Source organism: Juglans regia, chromosome 11 (assembly GCF_001411555.2).
Source record: "Juglans regia cultivar Chandler chromosome 11, Walnut 2.0, whole genome shotgun sequence".
NCBI lineage: Eukaryota > Viridiplantae > Streptophyta > Magnoliopsida > Fagales > Juglandaceae > Juglans > Juglans regia.
Window position 1 is genome coordinate 36,257,740 of NC_049911.1, and position 16,295 is coordinate 36,274,034.

Sequence of the window (16,295 nt, forward strand, 5' to 3'; positions counted from 1 at the left end):
GCATAACTTGATGTAATTGTTTTGTTGGCCAGGAAATTATATCTTTTCGTTATTAATATGCCATGATTAGCGGCCGGGGAGCGACAAATGGCCGACAAGTAGAATGGGAGGCAGCTGAGGATCATCGAGTCCCTCCTCTGAGTTCTTCCATGCCATGCCATCCCATCCCATGCCATGCCATATATATATATATATACACACACCATATAATTATTCTCTAAGGTTAAACTAATAGCACTCTTAATGGATCTTTTATAATATAGAACTCTTAAACTAATAACATCTTTCAAATATAAAAATGTTCTCAAAAGTGCCCTCCATTGAATCTTCTATTTTAAAAATACTTATACATTTTACTACAATAAACCTTTAGATATAGAGAATATTGTTCATCATTATAAACATTTTTAATTAATTTCTCTTTCCTCCACTTGCTAAGTTTCTCATTTTTTCAACTTTCTTTATTCACATTATATAATTATTGAGTATGAATATTCTCATAATATATTTTGATAATATTTTCATTACGTAATCTCTGCTTTTTAGTTTATAAATTTATTTATATTTTGATTTAATTTATAAATTTGAATTAATTTAAAATATGACATAATTATATGATATTGTATATAAAGAGATATTATAAATATCAAAAGATATGATAATATCATTAGTAATTATAAAAAATATGTGAAATGAATAAAAAAAATTAAAAAATATAATATTTAAATTATATGAAAAAAATAGATAAACTGATATATGATATATTACAAAAGTTAATATGTAAAATAAAAAATATATATTTAAATAATATATTTTAAATGATAAGATAAAGAATCTTTATCTTTTATTTCTTCAACTTTCTTCTCTTCTTTTTCTTTTTTTTCAAAGCCCCACATGATAATATATAAAGGCCGTTTGTACGCGACGGAGTGGGTTTTGGCATTTCACTTTAATCCGGATAAAATTTGAACCAAATCTCTTTGCCAGATCTGTCTTTTTCCATAAAGAAAGACTTTAAACAATTTCCATTTCAATGCCCAACAAAAAAAAAAAAAAAAAAATGTTGTCGATCGAAAGAAGACAAATCAATGTTCTCTCTCGCTCGCTCACCATCACAAGCCAAGACATGATCGATAAGGTCATGAACAGTGGCATTAATGCATTTGACTATATATATATGTATACATAGAGTTAAATATATATCTTTATCATCTAGACTTCTACTTTGTCATCGTCATCACTACTTTTCTCCTACTCTTTCTCCTTCTTGTTCATATATATACTGTTTATACACGACCTTCTTCTTTATTTATTTATTTTTTCTTTTAAGACTTTGCTTGTTTTTACATAGATGAGTTGAGATAAAATTTTAAAATAAAATAAAATAAAATATTATTAAAATATATTTTTTAATATTATTATTATTTTAGAATTAAAAAAATTAAATTATTTATTTTATTTTATATAAAAATTTAAAAAAATTATAATAATTAGATTAAATAAGATGATAAGTATTGAAAAAATAATCGATGGAGGGCTTAATAGTACATAAAACTCAAGTTTTGCGAGTGAAAAAGACATATATATAGACCTAGTACTTGAAACTTGTTGAAAGCAATGTGGGTAATTATGTATATAATTATTGCTTTCACGTATAAAATTAGGATCAAGTACTATTCAGTAACAGTATCTTACTTTTTTAGTAGTACAATTAATATACATGTCAATACCGTAAAAAAGTACGTACGTATTTAATCGAAACGATCCAAGTCCCTATCATATTAACTTTATGATTTGATGTGAATGCTTAGGCTGTTTCGATAGAAACATATCATGAGCTACTATACATAAATTTTAATGGTTGATCATAACAATAAAAACAAAAACAAATTGTACGAAAATTAAGACTCGAAAACAAGTTTTCATGCTTTCAAAAATGATGATGAATAGATAATTAGGTTGTGTTTGGATGTTGAAGTGAGTTGAGTTGAGTTGAGATGATAAAATATTGTTAGAATATTTTTTTTTAATATTATTATTATTTTGAGATTTAAAAAAATTAAATTATTTATTATATTTTGTGTTAGAATTTAAAAAAATTATAATAATGAGTTGAGAGGAATTAGACATTATCAATTTTGATTAGGATTTAACGATACTTGTATAATTATAAGAGAAGGCGGGTCAGTTATAAGGCCCAACATGATAGCATTTCTGTCCTCCGCTCAGTTTAGATGATCTGGGCCAATTATTTGTCTAAACCCAGTACTGAAGGCGAGTAGCCGATTGGGCTTCAACTGCTTGTGTGGAATGAACGATGTTATTAATGTATACGTGCGTATTAATTTCCTCTTATGTTTTACTTGTTCTTTGTTGTGCGCATCAATGTTTTGAATACCGTACCGGATGGCGTACCGGTCAAGACACTGAAACGAAATATTTCGATACCGGTACCATTTCTTGTGCCGTTTCGGGATAGTCGATATATGAATAAATTATATATATAAATATATATAACAATTATATTCTAAAATAATAGTTTATATATGAATAAATTATATATAAATACATACATACATATAAATTATAAATAGTCTTATCTAAATTGGAGGTCAAAAAATGAACTTGTAGTTTGAAAAAATGAAAAAAAAAAATACAGGCCAAAATATAGGCCAGTACAGGCCGAAATTTAGGCCGAAACGGCCGGTATTTTGGCCGGTACGGAACATATATAGTACCTGTACCGGCCGGACGGCCGAAACGAAAAATTTCGACCATACCGGTCGGTACGGTACGAAATTAAAAACATTGATGCGCATTCCTCCTCGCAGTTTTATTTTGAGTTTACGGATAAGGAATATCTTATAAAAAAGAGAAATGATATTTTATTCACGGAGTGTATAAATGTTGTATAATTTATTTTTAAAAAATAGTAAATATAATAATCAAATGAAAAATAATTTTATTTTTTAATAATAAATTTTATTTTTTAAAAAAAAAAATTATATAATACTTACGCACTCAATGATTCTATCTAGTATTATTTCTTAAAAAATTCACTCGATATGTTTTGATAATAAAAATAACTAGCTGGCATATTTCCTTCGTGCATGGGAGACAACCTTAGCTAGACTTGAGCATTTTTATCAGAGTTGAGAAGGCACCCGGCCTGTTCTGTTCTCCCCCCCTTCCCACCTTTCAACTTGAATCATGCCATTAATTAAGAAAAGCCACGTGTGTGTGTGACCCCAAAAAGCAAGCTGGAATCTTGAGATTTCGCACCCACCATGAATCTTCCAGTTATTATATCTTAATATTCCTTACAAAGTGTACTTATAATATGTTGGCGTAGAGAGGTTATTTGAATATCATTCATGCCAGCAGGGGCGGCTCAATATAAATTGAGACTTAAGATAAAATTTAAGTGATCCATTCGTAAAAATACAAATTATTATATGCAATAATTTTCAAAATTTTTATTAAATCTTTAAATGACATTTTTTAAAATTTATATTTAATATAATAACGTAAAATGAAGCCTCAATGTGAATTTTGTACCTCAATTTGACAAGATTTTAAAAAAATTATTTAAAATATAAATTATTTATTATATTAAATATTAGATTTAGTATTATGAGGCCTTGTACACTTTAAAAAATATAAAAATTATTTAAAATTTTATTTAATAAAATGGTTTTTATTTTTAAATTTTGTAAACATTTTAAAAAAATACATCTTTTTTTTTTATTTTTGGAACATTTTTTCATTTATGACATTGCCATTGAGCCGGCCCTGATGCCAGTTTGAAACCCCTTGATTTGGATCTGATTGGGTATATATAAAGTTAATAATCATGCTTTTATATGTCAGTTTGTGAATTTATTTTTATATAATTATTTTTTGTAGTTAAAGTATTAAGAAATAATATAAGCAACCTATTTGAGTACATTATTACCGGTTAGAAATAGGTAGATTCAATCTGCCGTGAAATTAAGTCTTAATAGACACTAAGGTATCTAAATGAGAAGAATGCTTATATAAAATTTGTTTTAAGTTGTTTATTGCACAATTTGATGCGTGCATCAATCACCTTGAGCCGTCTCAAATTAGTCATTAATGATATCTACTACATTTTCAAATTTTCATATAAAGTTAAAATACATCTCAATCTATTTTATACATTTAAACATATAGATCAATCTATTAACATTCAAACACATTTTAATATGACGACTTATAAAATATTACTATTTATATATTAATTAAGATCATCTAAACATCCAAACGCAATCTAAAAATACAAAGATTAATGCACTATCAACCATTACTACATGTGTGCAGTGTATATGCCTCAAATAATTGGAAGATGAACTTTCTATAATATATGCATGTTTGGAAAGCAGATGCTATAGTTTTTATTTATTTATTTTTAATCCTTTCCGACGGCACAAAATTAGTGGGGCATTCAACTATATGCTGATTCGATACCTTTTCGTGCATTAATTGGCTTTTTCTTAGTCATCATCGTACTTTCACCCACCTACTTTAAGAACATGGTTGGGTTTCACTCGACCTATTGTGTACGTGCATGACAATATATGACTATGATCTATCTCATTATTATCACTCAATTAATAAAGCTAATCTTATTTGTCGTTTATTTCGAACTTGAAAGTACTATAGGAAAATAGTTTTATTTATCTGTAATTAATAGATGTATATATTAAGAAGTAGTAGTAGGAGGGAGTAAGAAAATCTTGTCCCAGTCATTTCTTTATAGGGACTGACGACTGTCGTTGGGTTTTTGTCGTTAAACCCTTAGAAAAGAAAAGGCTTTAACCCTCAAAAGAAGAAGCTTAAAAAAGTCCCAAAACTGAAAAGGAACATAGTTCAGAGTTCAGACGCAGGAAAAAGTAGGCAAAGAACCCTTGCTTCTTTTTGCCATATCCATGGATAGCGAAGCACGCGTAGGCGTGCTCTCTGCAATCCACTTGGAAAAAAAAAAAATACGAAGTCTTTCTTGTAGTCTCGAGTCTCGACCTCACCCGATAACCAATTTTCAAGCTTCCTTTTCTTTTTATTTTGAATTATTGTTTTGTCCCAAATTGTGATTTTAATTTTTTTTAATGATTTTTTTTATTTTTATAGATAAGATATATGAATTGAAATAAAAATTAAAGATTGAATATAGTATTATTAGAATATATATTTTTAATATTATTTTTATTTTAAAATTTTAAAAAAATTAAAATTTTAATTTTATTTTATATAAAAATTTAAAAAAATAATAAAGATAAGATAAGATAAAATAAGTTAGATTTAAATTATAAATTTTATGAAAGTAAACGAGTCCTCAAAGATCACGTCCGAGATTTCGCCTTTCACGCGCGTGAGTTGCACGCAACAGATTTTCTCGCACCAAGTCAAACATTTTCAGTTTGGTAACAGGCCTCTAATTCGGCTTTCACAGTTTATACGGATTACGGTGTTTTATTTGTTTCCTTTTCTTCTTTTTTCCCCTCTTTCCACGATCACATTGCCGCCATTTTTACAGAGATCCTCTCTCAGTCGCTGTGAATTTATATCACACCATTCCATGGTCTTTGCAAATCCTTTTCTCTGCTTATCTTTGTTTAGTAGATTCTGGGTTTGTTCATTACCATAAATAGAACGTAGACTATATCTTTGAAACAGTCTTTTCCCATTGTTACTGTTCTCTGAGATTTGTCAATCAGTCTGCTTGAAGAAAATGGCCGTTGAGCCTCTAATGGATGAACCCAAAGATCAGTTCCCCATTGGAATGCGTGTGCTCGCAGTTGACGATGACCCCACTTGCCTATTTTTCTTGGAGACCCTTCTCCGTCGATGCCAATATCACGGTTTGCTTCTAGTGCCGCTCCCTCTTTTCCTTTATTCCCTTGCGTCTATCTATCCACCAGTTTCTGGATATGGGTTCTTGGATTTGTGCTTTATTATTAAGAATTTACCATACAAGCTGCTCCCTTTTTAGTTGCTATTATGGTAGTATATTGAATCTCTATGAATTATTGACCTCCACCTACAGCTTGTTATGTCTACTTTCTCATATATCGGGTTGGGTTTCTTTGATATTATCTTGATTTGATTTTCACAATTATCAAATCAAGATATTATCTTGTTATGTCTAGTTTCTCATATATTGGATTGGGTTTCTTTGATATTATCTCCAACAAGACTTCAGCCTTTCAATAACATTCGTTCTTTATTTCGCGATCTATCTGAGTACTGTCTTATTAATTGGACTATGGGTTGGTTTATTCATTTTGGTCTCGATAGCTTTTGGAAATATGAGAAAGTATTTATTTTTGCTCTTTTTTTTTTCTTCAAAAAACTTGGCATGACCTCATTAAGAGTTTTCGCCTTTGCAGTTACGACTACTAATCAAGCAATCACAGCATTGAAGCTGCTGAGAGAAAACAGGAACAATTTTGACCTGGTCATTAGTGATGTTCAGATGCCAGACATGGATGGTTTTAAGCTGCTTGAGCTTGTGGGCCTTGAGATGGACCTTCCTGTCATAAGTAAGCAAGGAACAATAATTGATCTTCATTATATCAACTCTCTTTCTTCGAATTTTGACATTCCTCCGTGAAGTTTTAATTTTTGAAAACAAGAATTTCTTGTAGTTGATTTATCAACAAAAAACAAGAATTTTGGACTGACCTTTGTCAAATTTTATCTTCACAATCTCAAGTCTTCGACAATTTTGTCAACCTTGAAATTTTTCTGAAAACAATATGCTGCATGTTAGTCTGATATGTGCATTTTCCAAACCCAAAATCACTTGACTTTGTCGGTCCCTTTCTCTAAGTTTACAATGTGCTTATATTCTGTGAGCTTATCGTTGGATTAATTGTGGCACTCTTTGCACCATGTGGTTATTAATCAGGCTTAATTTTGGTTATAAAATGTTTCAACATTTGTAGTGTTGTCCGTCAATGGTGATCCCAAGCTTGTAATGAAGGGAATTTCCCATGGAGCTTGTGATTATCTACTGAAACCGGTTCGAACTGAGGAGCTGAAGAACATCTGGCAACATGTAATCAGGAGAAAGAAGTTTGATTCTAAAGACTCATATAAATCTGGCAATCAAGACAAGCATGATCCTGGCAGTGGTGGAGGATCGGGGTCACCTGGGACACTTTCTGATCAGAATGGAAAGCTCAATAAAAAACGGAAGGATCAGAATGAAGATGAGGATGAGGAACATGATGAAAGTGGGCATTGTGATCCATCAACTCAGAAGAAGCAGCGGGTTGTTTGGTCTGTGGATCTGCACCGCAAATTTGTCGCTGCTGTTCATCAATTGGGCATTGATAGTAGGTTCTTCACCTATAATTAGAGTAGCAACGTCAACCTTTGTTCTTCACCCCCCTCACCCCCACAAACCACTCCTCTTTTTAACAAGCCACATTTTGAGTCTCTAGTGAATATTATTCCAAGGTTAATATTTTGGGCATGTAGTCTTTTCTTATGAATTTCTTTTATTCCTTTGGATGCAGAGGCCGTACCTAAAAAAATTCTAGATATGATGAATGTTGAAAAGCTTACAAGAGAAAATGTAGCAAGCCATCTTCAGGCATGGAATCTGATCCTCCTTTTTCAGTTCAATATGATCTAAACTTTTTTTTATTCTGAGAAGCTTACTGCTCTATTCCATCGTTGCAGAAATACAGGCTTTACCTTAAAAGGCTTAATAGTATGGTAAACCAGCAAGCTAATTTGGCGGCCGCCTTAGGAGGTACAGATTCATCCTATCTGCGAGTGGGTTCTCTGAATGGACGTGATAGTTTTCACACCTTGATTGGATCTGGTCAATTTCATAACACCGCTTTCAGATCATTACCACCTGGTGGATTGCTCGGTAGATTGAACACACCTTCTGGTCTGGGTATGCATGGCCTTCCTTCTTCAGGAATGACTCAACTGAGTCATGTGCGAAACTCGAGCAACTCTACTAATGATCAGGTTAACTGCCAGCAGGTCATACTCCCTGGAAACCATAATGGGAGTGTACTTCAAGGAATGCCGATGCCGCTAGAACTTGATCAAGGGCAACATATTAAGGGTGTTACACATGCCAGAGAGCTCTCCATTCCTATTGATAACACAGCAATTTTCCCCATTCCCAGAGCCCTTCTCGATGCAAAAATAGGTATTTCTAGCTCAAGCAATCCTCATCTTGGTGTTGTGAACAGCCCGTTGATATTAGAACAGAACTCTCAAGTACATCAAGATGGTCAAGTGTATGGAAATCAGTCCTCTGTCTCAGTGGCCTCTTTAAATTCAGAATTTTCTTCCCTATTGCCAGTTCATAGTAGATTGAATGAAACCTGGTCAACTTCTGCCCAGTCATCTGGGATCGAGTCAAATTCTTTTCCACTAAATGACTGTTTTAAACAGCCTACTCTGCATCATGGTAACATGAGGGACGACATGCGTATGGTGACCTTCCAAATGGAGCGTAATCCATGCAGTGCTTCTTCTGTTGCTTCAATGTCCACTGAATTGCAGGATATAAGGACGGAAATGCAATGCCGAGCAAGCCCGATCAGCAGTAATGCTGGGCAAATAAGACATCATTCCCCACCTCAAGGGTGGGTAGACCATAATCAGGATGGTCCGTACTCAAATGTGATATGTAGCTCAACAAACTCTATGATCCCTGTGCATGGTTCTGTGGGTACATTGGGTCAAGGTTCAGAACCAAAGAACTTCCACCCAGATATGGATTTCAATTCAATCGGACAATCAAGTTATTTTGATCCTTTATATTTGAAGCACGATGAGGTTAATGAATCTACCATGGAGATATCACTGAAGCTGAAGCAAGGGCTCGGGGACCAAAGGAGGCCACAAGGAAGTTATATTTCCGGCAATTTTGGCTCATTGGAAGACATAGTGAAGGCAATGGTTAAACAGGTAACATAATATAATCTTTATATCTTTATTTTTGTAAATAGAGTGGTCTTCTTTTATATTTTCGGATTGCATATTTATAGTTTTCCCCTCTGTGTAGTGTATCGGTTTCATTGACCCTAATCAAAGAACTAAATGGAAGTAATTTCTCTGCGGTGATATTATTTTGCAAGTACCGGCAGAATGTTATAGAAGAGCTTAGCATAGTTTGATTTGATTACTTGCGCATGTAGTTTATATATTTTTCTCCACCATAGACTTCAAAATAATGAGGTGCTGCATTTTTTTCCTATTATTTGTGGGTGTTTCTCTGTGGTTGTTTGTCAACTCTCGGTTCTTAAATCACTTAAGATTTCGTTATACGGGATTTGGACTTATGCAAATCTCTAGGTGTGGACACTTATTTGAAATTATCTTGTGAATGAGTTTTGCAGAAACTGTCGTATAGGAAGCTGTCTAGACGTGATCATTTAAAGCACAACTAAAATAGTCTCCACTGCTATTGACATTACGAATTAAGCACAACCCAAGTATATTCCAATTACACTATGTTACAAATGTACTTTAATTCCTCCGACAATTGTCAAACTCTCTTGATTCAATTAATTTTAAAAGACTAGAATAAATTCTAAACTACCGTACGTAGCTCAATAAGTAACACTGGGACGAGTTGATTTAGATTTGATATCCAAATGCATGCATGCATTGATGGAAATCATAAGTTATGAATCTTTGGCGTCCACACCATCGAGTCATGATTTATTGGTGAATATCATTCTGTTTTTTTTCTCTTTTTGGGCGAGGTGGGTTGGGGAGCGTTTTAGTGGGTTGGACATGAGCAGTTTTTGCTCATTTTAGTGGGTCGGACCGTTGCAATGGGTTGTCTTATTTTTTATGAGCTAGTCTTTTCAGATCTTTTAAGGACTGGCTCTGACTGATGTAAGGCAACCGACTCAGATGCTAACTCTATTGTAATAAGTATAGGATGGATATTGAGAAAGGGAATACGGGTATTTTCAGGAAACATTTCAAGACAACAAACTGCAATATATCTTTAGCTTCTACCGTCTCTAGTGGTGCCGTTTGGATTCGAAAATAAGTTGAGATTGATTGTGAATAGTAGTGAGATGAATTGTGAATAGTAGTGAGATTTGTGAGTTAAAGTTGCTGAATAGCAGTGAATACTAGTGAGATGAATTGAGATGGGCTGTGAACACAAACGAGTGCCCTCTTTGCAGAAAATGAGTGGGAACCAAGTATTCCGTCCTAAAATCTGTTTTTTTTTTTCACTTTTTCACTGTACTGTGGTTATTGTAATGAGGTATTTGTTGGGGAACCCCACCCCTTTTTTTTGTATCTTATTTTCTTTACTAAATAATATATTTGCTTGCTTAAAACAAAAAATATATATATATATATATATAGGGATGGATTTAATAGCACCATGAACATATGACGTACGAACTGTAAACGAAATTATTGTAGTGTCATGAGCAGTACCTGCATGTGGAGCGGTCTGTTATCGTTTGCATGCAAGACTAGTTTTGAGAGATGGGTGATTTAGGGTTTTTGTTTTAACAATCATGAGGTTTGAAGGAAACTTAAAATGGCTAAAAAATTACAGTAGAAAGTAGTTGGATCGGTTTTGTAGTATCATCAACAACATTATGAGCGGTGCCAAATTTACCGTAAAGCGATGAACATTAACTGTGGATGTTTTGATCTTTTGTAATCATTTGAGAGCCTTCTGGGAGATGTCTTACTTCGGGTTTTTGTATAACGTCGATCCTTGTGTTCGATCGAAGGAAATTCCTATATATTGCTGCAATTTTGTGGAGAAAAAGAATAATCTAGGCATCAAACTTAACTTTCCTAAGCATGACCCTAGAAATCAACTTTATTCAGTAAATAGTTGATACAGTTAATTATGAACAGGCCAAAACAGCAAACCACCTACTTTCATCCCAAACAAAGAATGGGTTTGAAGTAAGATCCACCTGGTGCGTTTGCAATGTACCAATATAGAAAAAGGCAAGAAAGATGCATTGTTGTGGATTATTCCGCTGACACAACAATCCCACTTTGTTTGGAAGGCTCCTTTTTTTTTTTTATCAACTTTTTTGCTTTATTTCACTGCCAAGGTATCTGGTCTAGAAAAATTTAGGTCCTCACAGCTTCACTTCCCTTTTACTAGGATCAGGTCAGTTAGCAATAAGGAATATTTCTTGAACTTGTCATTTTCATTGCTTCTTGTCATCTCTTGAGTCATTTTCTGAAGACATGCATGCCTGGTTCCTCGCATGCCAACCAATAATGCAGCTACACAGTCCGTTCTACATACTTATATCGGGGGTCCCCTCCCTATAACCTCTCATAGGCTGCCACTTGTATGTACAAAGCTACTGAGTGCTACAATGAGTCTGCAAGAAAGAGATATGTGCGGTAGTCAAACTCCAATTGCTGCCATTCTAATAATAGAGGGAGGGGCTGTGTCTTATATCATGTGCGATAAGAAGGCCCGACGCCCCCGGAGGGGGAGGGGGGGGACTCATCATTTGTGAAAGACACTTGTCTTGTTAATTCAGAAGCCTTTTTCCTTCTGATGATAATGTTAATTTTCTTGAAGATACCTTGAATGGTGCAAGCGTTTCAGTACTCGATCTATTTTTTCCAAATCAGGGAAGAGTTTAAAACTTGAATTGTTGGAGTCTAATAAATGTCGATTCCCCTGTATATCACCTTTTTTTAAAGTAAAATAGTTAGAAATTAAGAAATGAACAGTTAATTCTTCGACCCAGATGTCTTGAGTTAGTACCTTTTGGTTAAGCCGCTGAAAACATTGTTTTGGCACTGACATTATGATGCACGTACGTCTGTCCTTGCATTGAATTGTTTTTTTTTTTTTTTTTTTTGTGTTCTTGGGAATTTAATGGCTTGATTTTGGTGATACAGGAAATTGATAAGGCGAAAGAAACTGATTGAAGAAGGATGCGATACTTTTTTATCTTGGGACATGCATGTGAAACTGCGCGACGGAAGGAATAAATATATATTGTCCTCGATCAATGAGTTTTTCATCGTACAGTTTATTACACGTCTATCCACTATTGACACTGAATTAATATAGAATACTCGAATAGGTCTAAATTTCTATCCTTCTCACTTTCAGCTTGGCCAGATTTTCTTGTTAATTGAGCAAATTCGAATTAAAGGATTTACGAATAAGGGTTTTATTTTTTGAGCAATTCTACACAATCTCCACACACACATCCTTTCTCTCTCACTCTTTCTCTCCACATAAAGTGCGGTGTGTAGAGGTTATATAAATAATAGAAAATTGTGTATTTTTTTTTTCATTTTTTAATTAAAAAATGCATTGTCGTCCGTGGCTCGATTATACTGTACGCTTGGGTTCAATTGATGCTGCTTGATTACAGAACTCACATTCAACAATAAAACATTCATGTTTCGACCGAGTACTTATTTTCAGTTCCAAATCGTGTCTTGCCAAACGACGTTTTTACAGACCACTTAATTACACCAAACCACCAAGAGATGAGAGAGAGAGTTTTATTGCACATTGAGGAAGTACTGAGAGAATGATTTGAGGGAGTGTGGAAGCAAACCAATCCTTAAATCAATGCTCTTATCGTCATCAGGATTCTGCATAAAGTAAGCAACCTGTGGGACTGGAGAAACCAGTGGAGATGCATAAGCTGCTTCTCCATGTAAGAATGGGATCTTGTGAAATGGCATCCTGGTCCAATCAGAAAGCATGGTTAACTCCTTTAGAGGAGGGAGATCAGAAGGTCTTGGACCTTCGAGTGCCTCAACATATGCATACACGTACTCATTGCTTATTGAGTTTTTGGCTTCCCTTATTTTCTCAACTATCCTTTCATGGCTTTCTCCCTCCAATGCTCCTGCCGTCATTGCAATTGAGGCAAGTACATAAGCATTGCCGCTGAAACCTTTTGGCAGTGGCGGCACCATCCTGTTCCTTACGTCCACAGAAAATTGCAAGCACACCATAGTTTCCCTCCTCAGTCCCAAAGCCCTGCTCCTTGCCTGAGTTTTTCACGATTGATCCAGATCATCAACATCTAAAACCCATTATTATATATACATTAATCTTATCAAGTCTAGATCTACATTAATTAATTTACATGCATAGATAAAATCCGGAATTCATTTAGGTCTCGTTTGAATTCAAAACTTACTTTAATTAATCTCATTTTACCATTATAATTTTTTTAAAATTTCACATAAAATATAATAAATAATTCAATTTTTTTAAATCTTAAAATAATTTTTCTAAATTTTCATATAAAATATAATAAATAATTTAATTTTTATTTTATTATTTATAATTAATTATTTCAACTCAATTCAATTTTTAAATTATCACGCGCGATGGGGCATGATTATATACCAAACTTTTATGGTATTAGTGTAGTCATTAAGCATTGTTATATGATTTGCTGACTGTTTATTCGTCAGCCACTAACTCATGTGCGCCTTCCGTACTCACAAGTTGAGATCTGGTAATTAATATTGGCAGCTTGTTAGCATAATTGATATTCACAAACACCCACCGAGAGGCCTGCAAAGAGTCAAATTTGTCGTGTAGGGCTAGGTTAGCTCACCCTGCTCGGTCTCTGGCAAGAAAACAAGTTGCGGATATTGAAGAATATTGTGTAATGTTTTTGTCTGCTTACCATGCCAGTTTTAATTAATGTCTACCAAATCTACTTAAATAATCTCAAGACCTAATATTCTTATATATTATTCGTTCTGCTGAAATCAGAAATTTGATTTGTGGTTTAAAACAGTACTACTGGAGAGGGTCAAAAATTTTAAATTCAATCAATTGAGAAATTTACCTTCCACAGGTGAGCTGCAACCACCTCAAAGGATGAGCATGAAAAGCTGCCTCCTCTCTTACCCGAGACTTTCCTCTTCAAGCTTTGTATCATTGCACTGCTTAGATGAAAGGTCCTAAGAAGGTAACTATTTTGATTCATGTACCCCACATCAGAAAGACTTTGATCAGTAGCTGCTTGCATTATCAACTGGTACAGATGATCTATGGCCGCAGCCCTCTTCCTACTTGAGCTTGATTTTTCAGATAACTTTGTAGTCATATTTGGGGCTGGACAGTTGGTGACCACCAATAGTGTCGACCCTCTCTCGTGCAGTGGTTTTTGCTGCTCAACTCTTCCTTTTCCTTCCATAATAGCAGAATTAGAAGCCCATGCATACAAGAAATCATGGGTGGCCGGTCCATCAAACAACGAGTGGCTCACACCGATACCAATTGAATAGCCACCACAACCAAACTTGGTAACCTACATCACATGATCACCAGTTCATGTAAAACAACTTGGATTTTTTTGTTTTGTGCGTAAAAATTAATTTTGGAACAAGCTGTGTGTACCCTTGTTATCCAGTGAGAAGGAATTAAGCGTGTCCCAACGCTACCCCTCATCCCCTTGATCATGAACAATTAAAAAATTGTTCCTTTTTTTTTAGTTTCTATTTTTTCTTTTTCTGCATGAGTTATGGCTTGTTTTGGAGGCGTCTTACAGGGTAGAAAACATGAAAAAAAATATCGAAAATATATATTGCAGAAGAATTTCAATAGAGGCAAGCTAGGGGAAACCCTAGGGCGCTAATGAATAATTATAAGTCGAGAGGCCATGCACATATAATTTCGGAGCTCATGCATATCTATGAAAATCGAACTTTTTGCAATGGACATGGTCGCCCAAAAGGCCTAATTGGTTGACCTACATATAAAAGAATTAAAGAAACATACACTACACCAGAAACTTATAAAATCATAATCCAAGAGTTAGGAAAACTAAGGTGGGGAATTTTCTAGTCTGGAAATGATTCTTGCATTTAATTAATCTAAATATATAAACTTGATCTATGGCTTCAAGAAGCACTCTCACCTGAGCAACAACCAGAGGCATCTGGGAGAAGTTTCCAAAAGAATGAGGCTTGTAAACCAGTTTCTCAAAGAACTTATTGTACTGAGAGAGGTCTCCAAGATCTGAGATTTTAATCTGCGTCACTGCCTCAACTAAAACTGCACCCTTATTGTTGCACCAGAGATCGAGCTTTCCATCGTTTTGGTTCAGGCACAACCTACCTGCTGCCGGGTACCAAACCGACAAGGTATCCTCCAGGCCAGATTTCAAGCTGTTAAAAACAAAATCAAGTGACAAATCTTTGTAAGAAGGAGATGGTTTGTAAAAGGAAACCGTGTACATAAGGCTTGGACACTGCCTGTCCAAGTTTGAGAGGTTCAAAACTTTCTGGGGGTGCAAATATTTGGGACACACAGACACGCTCTTTGTTATAGTAACTGTTTGATCCTTTTCAAGTTGGGTGCCCATGAATGTGTTTTTCTGCTCTAATGTTTCTGGATTAATGCGAGATAGACACAGATCATGAAAGAAAGGGCTTTCTAAATATAAAGAGAAAAGCTTAGATTCCTAGGAGCCAACCTTATGTCTCTCTTTGGATTTCTTTAAGTCACTACTGATATAAGAATGATTTCGTGATGTGCATCTTTTTATAAGAAAATGCTTTTTAAAGCATTTTTTTTGCATGGCACTATTTTTTTTGTATGAAAAGGATCCGGCCCGTGGGTCGGCGAATGTATTATCTGGCTCGCACTGGAGGGAGTGACCGATGACAATGACCTAATACCTATCGATGGTGGATAAACTTGAGAGATCATGATCGTCCAGTAGATGGGCCCGGACATATATATGTTGTCGTAGAACCTAGCTAGCTAAGCTCGAGCTCCCAGTATTCAATCAGCAAGTCAAGAATTCTAGTCAGACTTTTGAATTTTGCCACTAAATTACTTGGAATATGTCATCCCCGCGATGATGATGATGATGATGATACATGGGTACATTGTGATCGATCATGTGTTAAAATTTGGTTACACACAATAGGAAATAGTCCTATAAATCAGGGAAAGCATGTGAGATTGTCACATCCAACAACTGGATATAATATTACATACTTGATATTGTTTTCCCTAGCTAGTACTCATGTCAGTACTGTGGAGAGTAGCAGTGATGAATTAATAAAGCATCAACTCAAGCAAGTTTGTCCCAAATTCCAGACCAAATTAGACGGAAAGCCTAGCTAGCTTATATAAATTAGGTCGAATTGCTGATCAGAACGTTTCGAGAGCTAGCTGCCTCAAAACTGATTATATATTAATGTGGTAAATGCTGCTTAATTTGCCATTTCCAACTAATTAAAGTGGATAGGCAGAAGTACTAAGATCAGCTTTTGTTTGTTGGTTACAA

General features: G+C 34.4%; 2 protein-coding genes across 3 annotated transcripts; one reads left to right on the forward strand and one right to left on the reverse strand.

Annotated features, from left to right (window-relative positions):
* The first annotated feature begins 5,499 nt into the window (after nucleotides 1–5,499).
* LOC108992171 (two-component response regulator ARR12-like) lies at nucleotides 5,500–12,192 on the forward strand. Its single transcript, XM_018966637.2, has 6 exons — nucleotides 5,500–5,879; nucleotides 6,408–6,560; nucleotides 6,966–7,358; nucleotides 7,542–7,618; nucleotides 7,708–8,961; nucleotides 11,911–12,192. Exons 1-6 carry the CDS (start codon nucleotides 5,750–5,752, stop codon nucleotides 11,938–11,940), a joined length of 2,037 nt encoding a protein of 678 aa, XP_018822182.1. The 5' UTR covers nucleotides 5,500–5,749; the 3' UTR covers nucleotides 11,941–12,192.
* Nucleotides 12,193–12,353: 161 nt separating this feature from the next.
* On the reverse strand, nucleotides 12,354–15,491 carry LOC108992175 (brassinosteroid-related acyltransferase 1). 2 transcript variants are annotated; one of them, XM_018966641.2, is made up of 4 exons: nucleotides 14,916–15,491; nucleotides 13,842–14,306; nucleotides 13,490–13,561; nucleotides 12,354–13,026 (listed from the first exon to the last, which is right to left on the reverse strand). In XM_018966641.2, the coding sequence occupies exons 1-4, from the start codon at nucleotides 15,360–15,362 to the stop codon at nucleotides 12,529–12,531; spliced, it is 1,482 nt and encodes a 493-aa protein (XP_018822186.2). In that variant the 5' UTR covers nucleotides 15,363–15,491; the 3' UTR covers nucleotides 12,354–12,528. The 2 variants fall into 2 exon arrangements, with proteins under 2 accessions (XP_018822186.2, XP_018822187.2); XM_018966642.2 differs by lacking the exon at nucleotides 13,490–13,561.
* Between the last annotated feature and the right edge of the window lie 804 nt (nucleotides 15,492–16,295).

What these genes read in the sequence shown, in the direction of transcription:
- LOC108992175 (XM_018966641.2), bottom strand. Translation starts at nt 15,362, where the DNA reads ATGGGCACCCAACTTGAAAAGGATCAAACAGTTACTATAACAAAGAGC. An exon ending in TGCCTCTGGTTGTTGCTCAG is followed by an intron (nt 14,307 to 14,915) that starts GTGAGAGTGCTT and finishes CATGTGATGTAG; the next exon opens with GTTACCAAGTTTGGTTGTGG. An exon ending in TAATTACCAGATCTCAACTT is followed by an intron (nt 13,027 to 13,489) that starts GTGAGTACGGAA and finishes TGAAAAACTCAG; the next exon opens with GCAAGGAGCAGGGCTTTGGG.
- LOC108992171 (XM_018966637.2), top strand. Translation starts at nt 5,750, where the DNA reads ATGGCCGTTGAGCCTCTAATGGATGAACCCAAAGATCAGTTCCCCATT. An exon ending in CCGTCGATGCCAATATCACG is followed by an intron (nt 5,880 to 6,407) that starts GTTTGCTTCTAG and finishes TCGCCTTTGCAG; the next exon opens with TTACGACTACTAATCAAGCA. An exon ending in TGAAGGCAATGGTTAAACAG is followed by an intron (nt 8,962 to 11,910) that starts GTAACATAATAT and finishes TTGGTGATACAG; the next exon opens with GAAATTGATAAGGCGAAAGA.